The sequence below is a fragment of the Oculina patagonica genome, chromosome 13 (genome assembly GCF_052425735.1).
Source record: "Oculina patagonica isolate OP01 chromosome 13, crgOcupat, whole genome shotgun sequence".
Classification (NCBI taxonomy): domain Eukaryota; kingdom Metazoa; phylum Cnidaria; class Anthozoa; order Scleractinia; family Oculinidae; genus Oculina; species Oculina patagonica.
In genome coordinates, this window is record NC_135770.1 from 5,290,163 (window position 1) to 5,302,128 (window position 11,966).

At 37.5% G+C, this 11,966-nt stretch overlaps 1 protein-coding gene across 1 annotated transcript; it reads right to left on the reverse strand.

The window, feature by feature from the left end:
- Positions 1–130: 130 nt before the first annotated feature.
- LOC144636844 (protein MEMO1-like) lies at positions 131–11,867 on the reverse strand. The gene is made up of 9 exons (XM_078496054.1): positions 11,717–11,867; positions 11,505–11,586; positions 11,337–11,405; positions 7,201–7,313; positions 6,251–6,362; positions 5,103–5,245; positions 4,272–4,348; positions 1,762–1,866; positions 131–756 (listed from the first exon to the last, which is right to left on the reverse strand). The coding sequence occupies exons 1-9, from the start codon at positions 11,763–11,765 to the stop codon at positions 610–612; spliced, it is 897 nt and encodes a 298-aa protein (XP_078352180.1). The 5' UTR covers positions 11,766–11,867; the 3' UTR covers positions 131–609.
- Between the last annotated feature and the right edge of the window lie 99 nt (positions 11,868–11,966).

An 11,966-nucleotide genomic window follows, 5' to 3' on the forward strand; every position in this document is an offset into this window, starting at 1 on the left:
AAAAATGTGTGAAGCAAGACTACATTGTTTGTGATGACATAGCTCGAGCTCCGGAAGATGGCTTCTGCTCAGGTTGTCAAAACATCATCAACAACAGTATATATGTACTGTCTGATTTGTCATTGTTCAGTTTAAAATTTTTTGCTTCTTTTAAAGACTTAGTGGGGAGGGGGTGGGGGCAGAGGAGGGATCCGGGGGGTATAAGGGGCAAGAATTTATGGAAGGTGGAAGAAGAGAGGTTAGGAAACAGGATTCTAAAGATGGCAGGAACTGGGAGAAACTGGGAAATTTTTTGCATCATTTTGTGATATTTTGACAGTATCAGAAAAAGCACAACAAGGTGGGCAAATTAGAAAGGGGCAGAAAGCTGGAGTAAAAGGTAGAAGAAGTGGAAAGTTCTGTCCCCCCTAGCCCCCCCCCCCTCCACTCCCCCCTGCCTCTATACATTCTTTTGATTCGTGCAATAATTATTGTAGATTATTGTAGACTATCTTCTGCCTTTTGAATCCTTACATGTCAGGATCAAGCAATTGCAGTAACAAAATGTTTTCCAGCACCAAGAAAAAGCAAGAAAAAATCTGTATTTACAAAGAAAGCAGAGATTGGACATCACTGTGGTTTCTGATACAACACACCAGCAGCGTAGCTCACGGAGCTGTCATCCATGCAATAACACGCATTGGACTGAGAGTAGTGTATAAAATCTAACGCCCATGGATGGGTTACACCATTCATCTGTCGCATGACCTCCACTGCCTACAGTGAAGGAGAAAGGAAAATGTTCAAGCACAAGGCCATAAATTATATTCTGAACTTTACTTGACAAATCCACACTTAATATTAGCCTACTACACAGACCTTTTTAGAGGCATCATGGGGAGGAGTGAAATAAGATGCCCCTAAAATGGCTGCATGGGAGGGTAGCACTAAATAATTATAATTAACATTTCATAAATAAAAGGGCCAGTTATCACAGTGTTCACTTCCAAATCTTAATGATTGATGATTGGTTTAAACCTCATTGGGGGCGGCGCGGTGGCCTAATGGTTAGCGCGCTCGGCTCCGAGTTGAACGGCCTGGGTCCGAGACTTGGCCGGGGCGCTGCGTTGTGTTCTTGGGCAAGACACTTTACTCTCACAGTGCCTCTCTCCACCCAGGTGTATAAATGGGTACTGGCGAACTTACTGCTGGGGGGTAACCCTGCGATGGACTAGCATCCCATCCAGGGGGGAGTAGCAATACTCCTAGTCGCTTAATGCTACGGAAACCGGGATAAGCTCCGGCTGTATGGGCCACTTAGGCTCGGACACAGACTTTGCCTTTTTTTAAACATCATTGACTGTCAGTTAATCATCAGTCATTCTCAAAATCATTTTTGTCATTTATAAGTTTTCATTTTTTTTTTTTTTTTAAGTTAAAACAAACATAAACATAATCGTGTTGGTGTTTGGAAATATTTTCTCTCTTACTTTGATAATTATGTTAAAATGAGTCACCAGTTTACAAATTAACCACACTGGAAAAGGGAAAGAAATTTGTGTAGTTTACTTAAGTCTGCAAACGAGCCTAGTGGCCCATCAGGCAGGAGCTTATCCTTGTTTCAGCAGTATGAAGTGACTAGGAGTATTTCTACTCCTTCCTGGATGGAATGCTAGCCCTGTCCATCGCAGGGTACCCCCCCCCCCCCGCATTAAGGAGGCCTAGGGTGGTTGTTTTGAAAATGACAATTAATTAGGGGGGTGGGGATTGTAGTTTACTTACATTAAGTAAAACACCAATAGGATGTCGACCACATATCGTGTTCTTGTATTTCTTTAGATATTCTGCAAATCCTCCAGGGTCCAATTTTTCTATAGCTTCCATACCCTGCGAATAATTAGCAAGAAAACAGTTTAGGATTAATTCTTCCCATGACTTCATCATTGCCATGGTAACATAATGCATAATTAGTTACATTGGTCAAAAATATGCATCAAATATTAAAAATCGAATTTGAAATAGGCAAAAATTGACACTAAAATTGAATCGTTAGACAGAAAACACGGATTTTTACCAATTTTTTGAACACTGTCAGGCAAAATTTTATATTAAATTTTGTGTAGTAGGAAACCTAAAAATAATGGCAAATTGTTTTAAAACTTGCTATATTAGAGCATTAAAGCTGTAAACAACCGTCTTTGGCTGCAGATGGCTACGATGGAAATGGATTGCAATTTAAAAAAATTAGGGCTTAATTTTTCAAATGCTTTCTGCACATCTTCAAAAAATCGATATTTTTAACTGTGGTTTGATTTTTATGCAGAAATTAAGCTTGTATCCTTCTTCAGATGTTCAAAGATAAGTTTTGCTTGGGTAAAGTTGCCTTTCACTAATTTCAGAACAGTTTAGACCAAAAATCTGCGAAATTGCCGTGACGTAGCTCCTTTAACCAAGGGAGCCATTCTTATTTTATTAATATATTTTTTAAGTTGGCAATAGTATCCATCTTGTCTCAAAATGTGAACACTTTAAAGGAGCTATGCCACAGACAGCTCATACCGTATTTATTCGATTAAGCGCCCTGGGCACTTATTAAATTTTTGGACCTTGAGAGTGGGCGCTTATTTAAGGTAGGTGCTTATTTGAGGTAGGTGCTTATTCGAGGCTGGGCGCTCATTAAAATTTCACCATTTTCAGCAAGTGGTAAGTTTATTTTGCAACAAATCAATGAATGATAACAAAACATGAAGGTGTACCAAAGCAGAACTTTAACTGTTCATTGAAGGTGTCTTTAAAGTGCCTATGAAATGAAAACCAAGTTGAACTCATATGAAAGGCCTTTCAAAATGAAGAATTAGATGGTGTTTTCCTTTTCCTGATATCTTTTCTCATTCCAGAGATATTCACGATTTTGTATTATGCAAATTAGATAACTGATGACGTCATAAGTTTGACAGTAATTGGTGTAAAAACACAAAATCAGTAGTATCTCTGTAAATACTAAAGTAAAGTACCGGTAATTGAAACTTGGCACCAGTATTGTACCCTAAGAAATGCACCACATGTTGCATATTTTGGTGTTGCTATGGCAACACTCTTGGTTCCAGATCTCTTTCATGCATATAGGCAATCCAGGGTTTTGATCCATTCCAAACCTCATCTCCCATCTTTAGGATCATTTGGGTATCTAGCGCAATAAACACATTACGTACATGTTTGGAATGACACCATTTACTTCTCCCTGTAAAGCCATAAATTGTGATATTTGATTCAAAGAAGAAAAAGACTGGAACCAAAAGTGTTGCCATAGCAACATAAACATATGTACCATGTGGTGTCTTTCTTAGGGTACAATACTGGTGCCAAGTTTCAATTACTTTGCTTTAGTATTTACAGAGATACTACTGATTTTGTGTTTTTACACCAATTACTGTCAAACTTATGACATCATCAGTTATCTAATTTGCATAATACAACATCGTTAATATCTCTGGAACGAGAAAAGATATCAGGAAAAGGAAAACACTATTCTTCTTCAATTTGAAAGGACTTTCATATGAGTTCAACTTGGTTTTCATTTCATAGGCACTTTAAAATACAAGAAAACTTGGTCTTTGGGGCAGTCTCTTAGTACTACCGGTACTTTAGCAATCAATTTCAATCTCATTGTCACTAACTGACATAAAGGTCAATTAGTGAGCTTTCTGGGGTAGGTGCTTATTCAAGGCTAGGCACTTATTAACTTTTCCTACCTATAGGGTAGGAGCTTATTTGAGGTGGGCTGTTATTCGAGGTTGGGTCTTAAAATACATACAAACATTTAGATCATTTTACTTTTTAGTTAGTTCTTCTATATCAATTTTGTCATTTTAGAGTAATTTTTACCTAGTTTTTATATTATAGCGTATTTTTAACTAAATTTTGTAATTTTAGATTGTTAGATTTTTAGCATTATTTTTAGTTCTTGATTGTATTTTATATTAGAGGGCCACTGGTTTGTCAGTTTTTTACTGTTATGTGACTGTCCGCCCGCTATAAATAAAGTTGATTATTATTATTATTATTATTATTATTATTATTATTAAATCAAATAAATGTGGTAAGTTTATAGTTACTTTTTTGGTATGAGAACATTGCAACTGAAACTGGCCTAGTGTGCAATCTGATTTCCAGGATATCTGCTTCTACTGGCCAATAGCAGGGAAGAGCAAGGATTAGATCAGTTTGAAAATAGAAAGTTGTACTTGTTCTGTACTCGTACTTGATCTCAAGGTCTCACATTTCATACTTACTTTCCTATCTAGGGCTTCAATAGATTGATAAATAGGACCATAACTTTTGTCCCAAAATGTGTAGTTAAATCGTTTTCCTGAAAGAGACCATCACAGTAAGTTATGCTAAGATTTAATTGGCCCTGTGATTATTATTTTAATACTTTTTGTCAATCCAGGGTTTCTGTATTGCTCATACAGTGAAATCTTTAGGATCATGTAACCACTGCCTCTAGGCAATATGTCCTCTTGCATAAAACCTTGAGCTATGGTAAAATCTGAAACTTCTCTTATGCAATCATGTAACTCTGAAAAACCCCTTGTATGTTACCATCACCAGGTCAGTTAAACTTTTCATTTTAACTATAATGTGCAAAGGAAAATAATTCTTTGTTCATACTCTTTGGAAGACATTTTGACAATTTTTTTCAAACTCCATGCAATGAATGACATCATGCTTCTTAACCAGGAAATTTAGTATTTGACAGATTTTAAATTGCAACAAAGAAACTGTTACAGGTTGAATAATTTGCAGCCTTTTCCCGGAATATTATACTTTCAAATGCTTTCTTTATACCTCTTCAACGTCTGAAAGATGGAGCAGAAGATTTCTAACGTTTTTTTTTCTCTAATATTCTTAGACTCAGTTCATTTCTTCACATTCATGACAGCAAAGGATTTAAATCAAATGAAGGTTACAAAATAAAATATAATTTAATATACTTCCATTCACTTTCCCCACCAAATAATACCCACCTCTTAATCAGAATTTTAAGAAATTTACAGATCATGCATAAAATGTTTCATGTACAGGTAAACTAGGTAAACTATCGGTATGTTATATGTAATTACCCCAGTGACAAAAATCTGAAGAGACTACAAAAAAATTGTCTGGTCTGATCAGATATTTGCTTAAGAGTCTGCCAAACTTGGCCTCTGTCTCGCGAGTTAAGGAGCCTACCAGGATTGGAACTATCTTAAACTGATCCTTTTTACTGCAACAAGAGAAGACAATTAGCATATATTACTGCATGAACAATAATAGTTCTGATTCTCAAATGAACACAAGTTACACAACACAGAGTCTGAAAGGATTTTAGCGCTCCCGGCTGAAAAAAAAAAAACAGGCTCCACGGCTTTGAACTCCCTTAAAAGTAAGGTTCTGAGCTCTGTAGCAAGAGCTTTCAGGGCTCCACAGTCTGCAGCAGGTTGGAAACTAAAATTTTGGAGCACTCGCCATCTGGGCGAGTAACCATCAAATTGCGCTCGCCCAGATCAATTTTCATTCGCCCAGTCTCCTCCACTAAAGAAAGGAAAATTTAGCCCCCCTCCCCTAACAATTTTAATCACGTTCGATACTCATCGTGCCACAGTGGTGGTCGATCATGATATAGACTGCAATCTATTTCTTGAATGAAAAATCGCCAAAAAAGACTTTACTTCACAATTTAACCATGAGCATGCTTACTTCAAAAGTTGAAAATTATGCAGTTTTTAATTTTATACGTCTTCCCAAATTCCTGTATGTTGCAAGCAAAGTGTCGAAATTGTACAGAAAAAGAGGCAGGAAAAGCAATCTTTGAACCGCGTTTCGTGGATCAGTGGACGCTTTTTTTGAAAACTATATTCGGCTGGATATGAAAATCATACTCGCCAAACCGGGCGAGTGATCCGTGACTTGTACTCGCCCGACAGTTTTCACACTCGCCTGGGCGAGTGGGTGAGCGCTTAAATTTCTAACCCTATATTAGGGTTCCTAGCAGCAAACAGTCAGGTTCCAGGCTCCACAGCAAAAATGTAAGGTCTCCATGGTTCGACCCCCAGCCCCCTTGGGACCCTGACAACACTAGATATGACCATAGAAATGCTGTTTGAAGCTTTCCTAAATGTACCATTTATGCACTATTCAGACCCAGGGAGGGATTTTTAGTTTTTTTTTTTTTTTTGGAGGCAATTTGGAGTTATAGATGGGTGGCTGCAAAACAAGTAGATGTTTTCACCTTTCCATTACTTTAGCAATATACGGCAAATGAAGTTCTATACTGTGTTCCGTCTCATCATTGGCCTGATTTAGCTTCTCAAATTCTCCAGTAGCATACAATTCACTATTAACTGAAAAAGAAATTCACAGCTTGTCAATACATACAAAACTCATGTAAGCGACCACCACAGGAACTTGAAAAAGAAATCATTACTAGAACTTGTCATCTTATCATAATAGGCTTTGTCAGTTACCACAAGCTAAAACAATATATAGAGGCTGGTCGAATTCTCAAGGTGGAAGCTTTAGTTTGTTATATTACTAACCAATTCAAGACCGTTCGTAAAATAATAAAACAGCCAAAAAATCAAAATCATCCCCACAAATGTTTTTTTTTTTTTCCTGAGGAGGCAAGACCCAAAGTAAATCAAATTTGTTGAAGATACCGTAAAATTCCGGTTTTAAGCCCCCCCCCCCCCCCCGCTTATAAGCCCCCCGGTTATAGGCCCATCAACCTGGAAACAAAAAAATACATCCGATTATAAGCCCCCCTCTACCCGATGAACGTACTAAACAGGGCTAAATCTTGCTTTTGCGTGTTTTTAACTTAAAAACGTATTTCGATCAACACTCCCGAGGCTCGTTTCGAAACGTTTTTTCATTCCACTTATAAGCCCTCCCGGATGTAAGCCCCTCCGCTTATAAGCCAACCCAAAAACCCTTACGAAGTTGTATAAGCCCAGGGCTTATAAACGGAATTCTACGGTATGCCACACCACCACTGCAACAATATTTTAGTCATACTGGTTTAATAATCATAACATTTACATAGAGTAGGCTCTCCTAAATATAAGACTCAATCTTACTGTAAGAATCCCAATCCTCCATAAAATCTCATAATAATTTTGAAAATAATTAAATGGTATTATAATTATTATTAAACAATTTTTTTGAAGGATCTGTGCTTACCTTCCGTGTCTATTGAGATATTGTACAATGGAGTTTGATACTGTGTTAAACTTGTTATTGCACAGCCAGGCAGGTACATATGATGAGATGGTCCCAGGATAAATATCCGCTTTCTAAAAAATATAAATCAAACCCTTGTCACCACACCAGATTGAAGGAATTTTGTGTGTGGTACAAACTAACTTATTGAGGCCTTTTGAGCCCAGTTGGCTCAAAGCTCTTGGTGCTTAACAAATAATTTTGAATCATGAAGTGGCTATGAGTATTTGCTTCTCTTCCTGGATGGGATCACAGGTTGTTCCCCAGCATGCAGTTAGGTTGTACCAACAATTTGCCAGTACCCATTTATACACCTGGGTGGAGGGAGGCAACATGATGATGATATGGGTGCTTATATAGCGCATTTACAAAGCCAATGATCAATACGCTTTACAATTCAAATCTATGGGAAGAGACCGGACATCAGCATATAAGGCGCCTATGGCAGCCGCTATCCGTCCATGTGCATGATCTCACCTCACCACCCAACCCATGAAATAGAACAGACCACAACACCAGGAACTTCATGCCCTACTCTTTGCGATGAGTGTGTGAGTTCTTTAACGTCCCCGGCCTGCTGATTATAACACTTAAGATGCAGGAGACGGGGCCTACGGTTTATCGTCCTTATCCGAGAAGACTAGAATGTCTAACCGTTTGCAGATGTAATTACAAAGGCAGCACATTCTCCTCAGTTATTTTAAGACCCTGAGTGTTGGTCCGGTCTGGAAGTCGAACCCCAGACCTCCCGCACGACAGTCCGGCACTCTGCCACTGAGCTAACCGAGAGAGTTGAGTTGGGGGTGGGCTTATAATTGGATGAATTTTTTTTTCCAGGTAGATGGGCCAATAACCGGGAGGCTTATAAGCGGAGAGGGGGGGAGGGGGGGGGGTTATAACTGGAATTTTACGGTATGTCTCTCTCACATGTGGTATGGTCTCATTAATTTTAAATGTCTCTCTTAGTTTTCACACTCAATTCACTTTCCTGTTGAGAAAATCTGAGATATATTGAACCAAAAAAATTCATGCTAATGATTTTGCTCAGTGTACTGTCTCAGATTGGTTGATGACAGATGAGAGGCTCAAAGTAAATTATGTAAGAGAGAAAAACACCATTGTTTTAGAAAAGGAACTTATCTAGTTGTAGAAAACCTTAGCCTGATGACATGGTGAACACCTATCAGCTACGCATTCTTCCACCTTATCAGTGGAAGCATGCAAAGCTGGAAGCATTGTTTGTCTTTTGTGGCTCCACCAGTGAAATTTTGCCTTTGTGCAATAAGTTGTGGCAATTTTCACACGTACTCATCAGCACGATTTCCCAGCAGTCTGAATTTCAGAATTATAGAGAATGTTTAATGCATAGGTACCGGGGTAGTCCATTCTTTGAATAATTATATTTAGCTGAAAGTACTTATAAAGTGAATTTGTCAGTAAGACAATTTGTTGTTACTTTTGATAGAACCAAGTTTAATTTATTTCCCTCATAAAGAAAGAAGCAAAGTACCTGTCACTCAGCAAAGTACCTGTTAGAGATGATTTTTTATTGGTCATCGGTGCTTATTAAAAGGGCTAGAAAAGCAATTTTTTTTAAAAAAAAAACTCCGCACTTGAATTTCAAGTATAAGGGTGAAAGAAATAGTGCAGAGAGGAAAATTAGATTGGTGATAATAAAAAAAAAATGTTTGGAAATGAAATGAATAGTCATAAGATTAAAAGACAGAGATACGAAATGTCAAACAATTTTGTTTGGAATGAAACAAAATTGGACCTGCTACATAGAATTAAATATAACAGGTGGAATGCTAAGCATCAATTATTATGAATACAAAATATAAATATTCAACTTCTGTCTGCCTAATTCTGTTATACACACTTCTAAGTATCTAACTACACCATTTGGGTATAACTTACACATACTTCAGAATTTTAAATTAGGTAAGAACATGTGAAAAAAAGAAAAAGAATGTGTGGGAAATTTAATAACCCGTAGTTTCTAAAGAAAGCCATAAACAACTAGCAATTGAAGACACGAGAGAAAGAACGGCCCCTGGAATTTCTGGCTAATTAGAACCTTATCGAAACAGCTCCAAATTGCACAAGTCATGCAGGTTTGTTTACGCCATTCAATTGTGTAAACAAACGTACCGGTAATTCAATTGCGCAATTTGGAGCTGTTTCGATAATGTTCAAATTAGCCAGAAATTCCAGGGGCCGTTCTTTCTTCCGTGTCTTCAAATAATGTGTTGTTCCAGTAAATATCTGTCAACATAGTGGTTCATTTTTACCCTTGGTATAATTTGGTATTTTCCTTTGATCTGGTGTATAGTAATTTATGTTAATGAACATAAAACAAAGGAAAATACTATCTAGATTGTACCAGTGGTAAAAGTAAAAACTAAACCACAACATATTTTTACCTCCTCAATGGATGTTTTTTGGTTTGGTTTGAACCCCCCCCCCCCCTTCTGGAAATTACAGTTTAACTTCATACTTTCCTTAAATCCCCTCCCCACACATACACCTAATTGCAATAACGTTGTCATAGAAAAAAGTAAAAAAGAAAAAAGAGAAATAGGAATTAATTAGCTTAGTTTCATAACTGGTAGCATTTACAGAAATTTCACGAGTTTTATCTGCACTTTTTAAGTCCACATTTTTATGCTGTAACAAGATTAATTGATTTATTCGTATTTTGAAGCATTTTGAGGCCATTTGTACAAATAAATTCCATGCACGCGCTTAATTAATTCCTATTTGACTTTTTCCTTTTTCCTTTTTTCTATGACAACCTTATTGCAATTAGGTGTACGTGTACAAAAAAAAAAAATTCCCAATGACCTTCTGTGGGGTGGGGTGGGTATGGATATTTTCTGGAGCACCACAATATGTGCATTGCAAAGCCTTTTTTTTCTTTCTGGTTGCTGAAATTGAAGCTGATACAAAGCTATGTAGAAGGGTTGAGGAAAATAAAGACTGTCTTGAAACAAACTTTTAGCAAGGTCACTGCATTTTGTTCTTTGGTGAGACACTTTACGCTCAAAGTGCTTTTCTCCACCCCCAGGGGGGTACTCCGGGATCAAAGTGACGGGGATGATCAAATGGAGGCAAAACTCAGGACCCAAAAAAATCCCTAAGTCTTCCGACATTACCCAAAAAAATCCCTGGACCAAAAAAAACGCCCAAAAAAATCCCTAGTCAAATTACCCCTAAATTGCCAAGGCCGCGCTAAGGCACTTTAGTTTGATTTTAATACCCCCAAAAAATCCCCTATTTAAATCAAGTCACCCAAAAAAATACCTGCCAAATTCTCCTGCCCCAAAAAATCCCGGAATCGAAAATTTCGACCCCCAAAAAAATCCTTCGCACATCCCCGTCACTTGGACCCCAGAGTACCACCCCTGGGTCTCCACTCAGGTGTATGAATCGGTACTGGAGAAATTATTGTTGGGGCAACCGGACATAACCCTGGGGAGTAGCCTGTGATGGACTAACATCCCATCCTGGGGAAGTAGCAAATCATACGTCTAGATGCTTTTTGCCACAGAATACAAAGTACTGGGCGCTTCTAGCTACCAAGTTTTCATTTATCTCAATCATAAAAATCATTGTTTATTTTTATTATTTCCTCTGAATGGTTGTAATTACATTAAAAAACTTTTATTTTGAGGTTTCTCTTGACTCAATTTGAAGGTGACTATACATCACAAAGCATTTCCCAATATGCCATGACATAGGCCTTTTAAAAGGCCTTCGTACTTTCTTCCTTTTACTGATGCACCACTTAATTCTCTAAACTACTACTAAAACAAGTATATGGAAATCAGCAAGGAGAATTAATTGGTACTGAAAGAGTTTGAAAATAAACTTCCTTGAACCAAAACAGCTGTATGGACTAAAAACTCTACAACCTGCTTCAAACAAATATTTGGGTTTTAAAGTTAAAAATAGAACACCGTTTCCTGTGGATTAGTTATTAACATGAATATTGATATCATCTGAGGCTTCTTTTACTTCCCTCTCCTCAAATGATCACGAAACCAACAAGTCTATGCTCTGTTGTTTAAGCTAAGAAAAACAAAGCGCAAACTTACATTTTACTTGGATCAATCTGTTTATAAGCATGTGCTCCACACGAACCACAGTACTGGTAGCCAGCATGCCTTCAAAAAAGAGAGAAAACATTGCTATTTATACACAAAAGCTAGGATTCTATTTTTCATTCCTCGAGATTTTTCGGAAATAATTTTTATGTTACTTACGGTGCTATGATAGCTTTAGCTGGTCGGCATGACGGGTGTGCTTTAGACAACCATCCTTCCAACTTTGAGTTTAGCTCCCGAGCTAAATTTAAACGATGAAAAAGAAAAACAACAAAAGATCTTAATTCAAAACACCGGTACTGGGAAGGTATCGAACCATGCCAATACGTTCCTTTTCAAAAAAGAAGGCATTTTGCTTTATATTCTCTTACCACTAGAAGGATACCAAGTTCCTGCGTGGCTTGCTCTTCGTGTAGACATAGTACTTGGCTAATAAATTATTTCCAAAAAGGCTAAACACTGCTTCAAAATGGAATTTTTTTTTCGACAATGGAAAATTCGAGAGAAAAATATAACCACAAAGGTGACGTTTGCCGTGAGGGGAATGGGCAACTCATGTGCAGATGCATGAAAACTGCTGACTGGATTTTGTTTTGATTGCATATTCACCTGAAAACGCAA

Bases quoted from the DNA above. Each gene is read 5' to 3' on its own strand.
- LOC144636844 (XM_078496054.1), bottom strand. From the start codon at position 11,765: ATGTCTACACGAAGAGCAAGCCACGCAGGAACTTGGTATCCTTCTAGT. The intron at 7,314-11,336 runs GTAAGTTTGCGC...TATATTTTTTAG, and splicing joins CAGATTGATCCAAGTAAAAT to AAAGCGGATATTTATCCTGG. The intron at 6,363-7,200 runs GTAAGCACAGAT...TTTCTTTTTCAG, and splicing joins TATCTCAATAGACACGGAAG to TTAATAGTGAATTGTATGCT.